At 42.9% G+C, this 5,481-nt stretch overlaps 1 protein-coding gene across 1 annotated transcript; it reads left to right on the top strand.

The window, feature by feature from the left end:
* Positions 1-940: 940 nt before the first annotated feature.
* Positions 941-5,416, top strand: tmem237a (transmembrane protein 237a; the record flags this gene model as incomplete). Its single annotated transcript, XM_042514744.1, has 9 exons — positions 941-1,012; positions 1,162-1,566; positions 2,012-2,183; positions 2,272-2,400; positions 2,757-2,862; positions 2,989-3,143; positions 3,974-4,094; positions 4,232-4,423; positions 5,343-5,416. Coding segments are annotated over exons 3-9 (847 nt in total), but the record flags the coding sequence as incomplete, so codon positions are not given.
* Positions 5,417-5,481: the final 65 nt, after the last annotated feature.

Below are 5,481 nucleotides of genomic sequence, written 5' to 3' on the forward strand. Positions count from 1 at the left end.
TGTGTCTCTGTGTCTCTGTGTCTCTGTCAGGTTAATCCTGTGCAGGACAGCTGCAGCTCAGTGGGTTTATCAGCAGGATTATCGTTTTCTCGCTCCGTCGTTCAGCTTCACTGTCGTCCACACAAACAACACGAGATCATAACGAAGGATAATTACAAAAAAAAAACAAAAAAGAGACACAGAGATAAATTCAAGCGCTGAAACTTGAAACCACATCAGTTTTCTTTACACAGCGTTCAGATGCATTTCACAAGTATTTAACCCTTTGATTTCTTTCCAAAAATGAGAAAAAAAACAATCAGCAACTTTGTTCATCAAATGTCCCACAATTTACAAAATAAACACAAAACATGACGAGAAAATGACCTAAAAGAGAAAAAAAGAAAATCTAGGCTTATACATTTTATATATTATCTATATTTATTCGTTTTTTTAAAACTTTTTTCAGGTAATTTTCCATTTTTTGTACTTTTCTTTCCTTTTTTGGCTAATTTCAGGTAATTTTCTTGCAACTTTACAAATCGCTCACTAGTCAAATCTTAAGTTGTTTCTTATCACCTCTCCATGTTTTTGAAAGAAATTACTCAGATCTTAAGTAAAAGTAGTAATACCACAGTGTAGAAATACTCTGTTACAAGTTAGTTTTCAGAGTAAAAACTACAAAAGAACTGGCATCAAATTATATTTTAAGTACCAAAAGTTCTCATTAGGCAGAAAGGACCGCTCAAAATAATAAATATTATTGTATTTTATAATTATTGATGCATTAATGTGTTCGTCACAGTTCTGCATGCTCAGTCTCTCGGCTCTCAGTCCGTTATTTCCATTCACCCTGATTTTCCCGCTCCTCAGCACTAGCCACGCCCACCTCATCGAGCTAATTTAGCTCACCTGGTCCCGATTACTCTCAGACAGCATATAAATCCAGACTCACTGCTCATACAGGACTCTGCAGGACTTTATCCCGGACTGATTTCCCATTGCCGACCCTGCCGGCCTCGCCTGATTTCGGGTAAATGCGTCCGCCTTCTACAACCTTCGTATGGTCATAAAGACTCTCAATACTTTCCCACATTTCTTTACAATAACCAGCTGAAACGTCATCCGTAACATTAAAACGTCCGTGTGTGTGTGACTAAAGTGTGTTTGGGTGTGTTGCAGATTTGGCAGCTGAAGGATTATCAGCATCCATGGCGTCTTAGCAGTGCTCTCATCAGGTGACCTCACAGCTGATCGACCAATCACAGAGCTCAGAGAGACCGTCGAGGCTCATCCACCTGTCACTCTAAAACCCGGGACGAGTCTCAAACCTGCAGAGGAGCCTCCTCAATCCTCCATCTGCTGCACTGCGCCTCCTCCTCTGGGCTCAGGATCCAGATTTTAAACCGTTTACAGTCCAGCAGGCATTTTGAATGTAATTTTTGGGCCAAAATAAGAGCAGAGGAGACGGATATCGGGTGAAGGAAGCTGATTGTGTCCTGAGGCTCATGCTGAAACCCTTTTCCCCCTCAGCCGGATCAGATCGGAGACAGACGGAGGAGTTTGTGATCGTCTGCTGCTCTGCAGGTGAGCGCTCACACTGATTCACTCACACACACCTGCTGAACACACCTGTTGATCTGCACGTGCTGCCTGCAGAAATACTTGAGTCTGACTCACGGGACACAGGTGTCCTCCTCAGGCCTGCAGTCAGAGGCCGCTACAGGGATCAGGCCCTGAGAACCCACTGGGCACTAAGGGGTTAAAGAAGGAGCTGTAAATACACTTATTGGCTCTTTGGGGGAGTTAAAGGAGAACTGCTGCTCTCACGTTCAGCAGACAGGAGGAATCCAAACGTTAGAAGACAAGTTTGACTGTATCAAACAGGGACACGGACGTCATTTTAAAAACCGGATCACGCCGATTCTCTGCAGATCTGTTGAAGTTTCCGTTAAAGTGAGCGTCCGGTCGGTTCTTCGGCGCCACCAGCTGTCCTCCTCCCAGCTCAGCATAATCTCATTATGTCCCACAGACTCCGGCAGCCTCCTCCTCACTCAGACGACCTACATTCAAGGAGGGAAACGGCTCGCTGACAGATCCTCCTCGCCGGGTTTATCCGCAGAGAAACGGCACCATGCCGACCGTCAAGAGCAAGAAGAAGAAGCCGAAGAAGGAGGCGACGGATGGCGAGGAGCAGGGAGAAGGTGAGAGGAGCCGGTTTACTCCCGCAGCTCCTCAGAGGAGTCTGCTCTCCTCCGTCTGCTTTATTCTGTTTCTGCTGCTCCTCTGCAGGAGGCGTGGACGTGGAGATGGAGGACGCGTCCAACAGGAGACACTCTGAGAGCAAAGAGCCTCTGACCCCGGAGCCGCAGGACCCAGCACCACAGAAGAAGAAGAAAAAGAGGAAGACGCCCACCATCGGTAACACGGCTGCTCAGGTGTAGCTCAAAAATATATGTAACTATATCAATATACACAGGTCTACATACAAAACAGTGATAAAAAAATACATTAATGATATTTTAAAAATATATATAAGTCAATAAAATAAAAATACATAAGAAATGTAAATAAATAAGAATGTAAAGAATTTAGAAAAATAATTTAAAATAAAGCAATGTCCAGGGTCAGTAATGTTTTTGTTTTTAAACTTAACATTTCCAAAATACATTAAAGATAAATGTGTCAATACACAAACCTACATTAGACAAATTTGAAATAAAACAAAACTACATCAGATTACACAAACACATCATGTGTTTTTTTTTTTTTTTCAGATCATGAAGCAGAAAACGCCGACTTGCCAAACGGTGACGCGGCCGAGCCGGACGCTGACGCAGAGGAAACCACTGCGGCTGTGACCAGAAAGACGAAGAGGAAGAGGTGAGAAACGGCGTCCTGATTTTTTAAGTCGAGGTCACGATTTACAAATTTCATCTCAGTCCGTCCAGTCACGTTTTCAACAATCAATGCCAAAAATGTAATATATCTCAATATTCCTCACGTCAGGAAGGCGAAGATGGCGGAGCACTACAGCAACGACCTCGGAGCCGAAGAGGACGACATCGTCACCGAGCCCCAGTCCCCGATCCCCCAGCATTCCCTGTTCTCGGCCCCGCAGGGCCACAGCCAGCCGGTCGGGAAAGTCTTCGTGGAGAGAAACAGTGAGTGTGAAACACTGAACACACACACACACACACACGTTCGGCTAAATCTGTGTTTCAGTACAAACTGGAGCTGCTGGGACTTTACCTCGTTATTTACACTCGTAATGTCCTCCTGATCGCCACACACCTTTTGTCCTCTGGGGTCAAAAACGAGCCCGCCTGGTTTGACTGTTATTTAAAGCGTATTGTATAAATCGTCAATCAATTCTGTGTTACACCTTTAGTCTTACTTCAGTCCAGCCCATCACCACACGTTTACCTTCGTTTTAGAATTTAGGGCCAACAGACCTCGTTTACATAAGTATGAAAAACATATTTTGACGGCAAAACATTTAATTTGGGGTCGGAATGACCTTGAGGACAACACCTGGATTGACATCAGTTTTCTCGTGCTGCATTTAGATGCCATTTACAAGCATTATACCTCTGAAACCTGAGAAAATCAGTTTTAATTCTTTCAAAAAAATGGGGAACACCATGGCAAGAAATATCCTGCAAACTGCAAAAAAAAAAAGAGTATATATGGTGCCGGCTTTAGGACTACGGATTACATTTAGCAATTGCGTTCATTCCGGCATATTTGCATTGATGCTTACTGCTGATATGATGATTTATGTGCACTGTCTTTACTCAATAAACTGAAGAAATAAATAATAAATATTAGATATTATCAAAAATCAAGAAAAAAATACCCAGAAAACTATTGTTATAATTCTTTCACTTAGATATTTAAAAAAAATGAGATAGAAAAAAAGTATTAATTTTTTAGCACGTTCTGTGTGTGTGTGTGTGTGTGTGTGTATGTGTGTGTGTGTGCGCGTGCGTGTGACGTTTCGAGGCCGCGGGAGTTGGGCAGCTCCGACACTCAGAGCTGATGGACGACTACATGGACCCCCGACAGAGCTGCACCACCAGAGACGTTGCCATGAGAGTCCACTGTGGCTTCAGGTCTGCACACACACACACACACACACACACACACACGATTTGCTGCATTTGTGGGGACCATCACCCCAACACCTCTTTGTGAGGACCCCCTCTCATTAGACACCCCCTCCTCTCCTGTCGTCCCGTGCTGTGTGCAGGGTCATTGGTCTCTTCTCTCATGGGTTCCTGGCTGGTTACGCCGTGTGGAACATCATCGTCGTGTATGTGCTGGCGGGCGAGCAGATGACCACGCTGCCCAACCTGCTGCAGCAGTACCACGCTCTGGCCTACCCGGCTCAGTCTCTGCTGTACCTGCTGCTCGCCGTCAGCACGGTGTCTGCGTTCGACAGGTCTGTGCAGAACATGACACCAGCAATAACCTCTAACTACAAACAGGTGGAACAAGTACTCAGATCATTTACTGCAGTAAAAGTACTACTGATGCCACACAGCAAAAATACTCTTCTACTAGTGACAGTCCTGCATGCGAAATCTTACTGAAGTAAAAGTATCAGCTTAATGTGGTTAAAATAAATAACCTTTTAAAAATGGACGTCCCAGGGCCACCGTTGTTTGCATACTAAAAACATCCATTTCAATGACATTACCACAATTTCAGGACGTTTTCAAGATTTTGGGATATTTTCCAGGCTTTAGGGCTTTTCTAGTATTTAGGGATATATTTTGGATTTGAGGTAATTTGAAGGATTTGAAGATGTTTCTAGGATTTTAGGATGTTTTTAGAATTTCAGGATGTTTTTTTTAATTTTAGGATATTTCTCAGATTTTAGGAGTTTCTAGGATTTAAGGATATTTCTCAGATTATAAAATGTTTCAAGGATTTTCTGATGGTTTTAGATTTCCGTCTTAGATTTAATGACATTTCTAGGATTTTACGATTTTTTTGGATTTAAGAATATTTCTCAGATTTTAGGACATTCACAAATTTAGGGGAATTTTAAGATAACTTGAGGTAACGTGAGTATCAGTGGCTGAAATTGTACAGCTGTTAAGGATATGATGCATTTAAAGATACTCTAAGAAAATACATTACAATATGCGAACATGCCAATTTAGGCACTGCAGGACAATTTCTACTGCAGAGTTCAAAGGGTAAAAGTAAAAATGTAGATTCTGCAGCAAAAATATTTTCAGCTGAGATGTAGTGGAGTAGCAGTGTAAAGTAACAAAAATAGGAATACTCGAAAAATAGTACAAGTACCTTGAATTTTTGGTGACTGAAAGTTTTGATTTTGGTGTTTCCTGCAGAGTGAATCTGGCCAAAGCGACCATGGCTCTGAGAGGATTCCTCACTCTGGATCCTGCTGCCATCGCCTCCTTCTGTGAGTGACGCATGATGAAGGTGATGGTGGTGGTGATGATGATGATGATGATGATGGTGATGATA

This window comes from Plectropomus leopardus, unplaced genomic scaffold (assembly GCF_008729295.1).
Source record: "Plectropomus leopardus isolate mb unplaced genomic scaffold, YSFRI_Pleo_2.0 unplaced_scaffold1591, whole genome shotgun sequence".
Lineage (NCBI taxonomy): Eukaryota > Metazoa > Chordata > Actinopteri > Perciformes > Serranidae > Plectropomus > Plectropomus leopardus.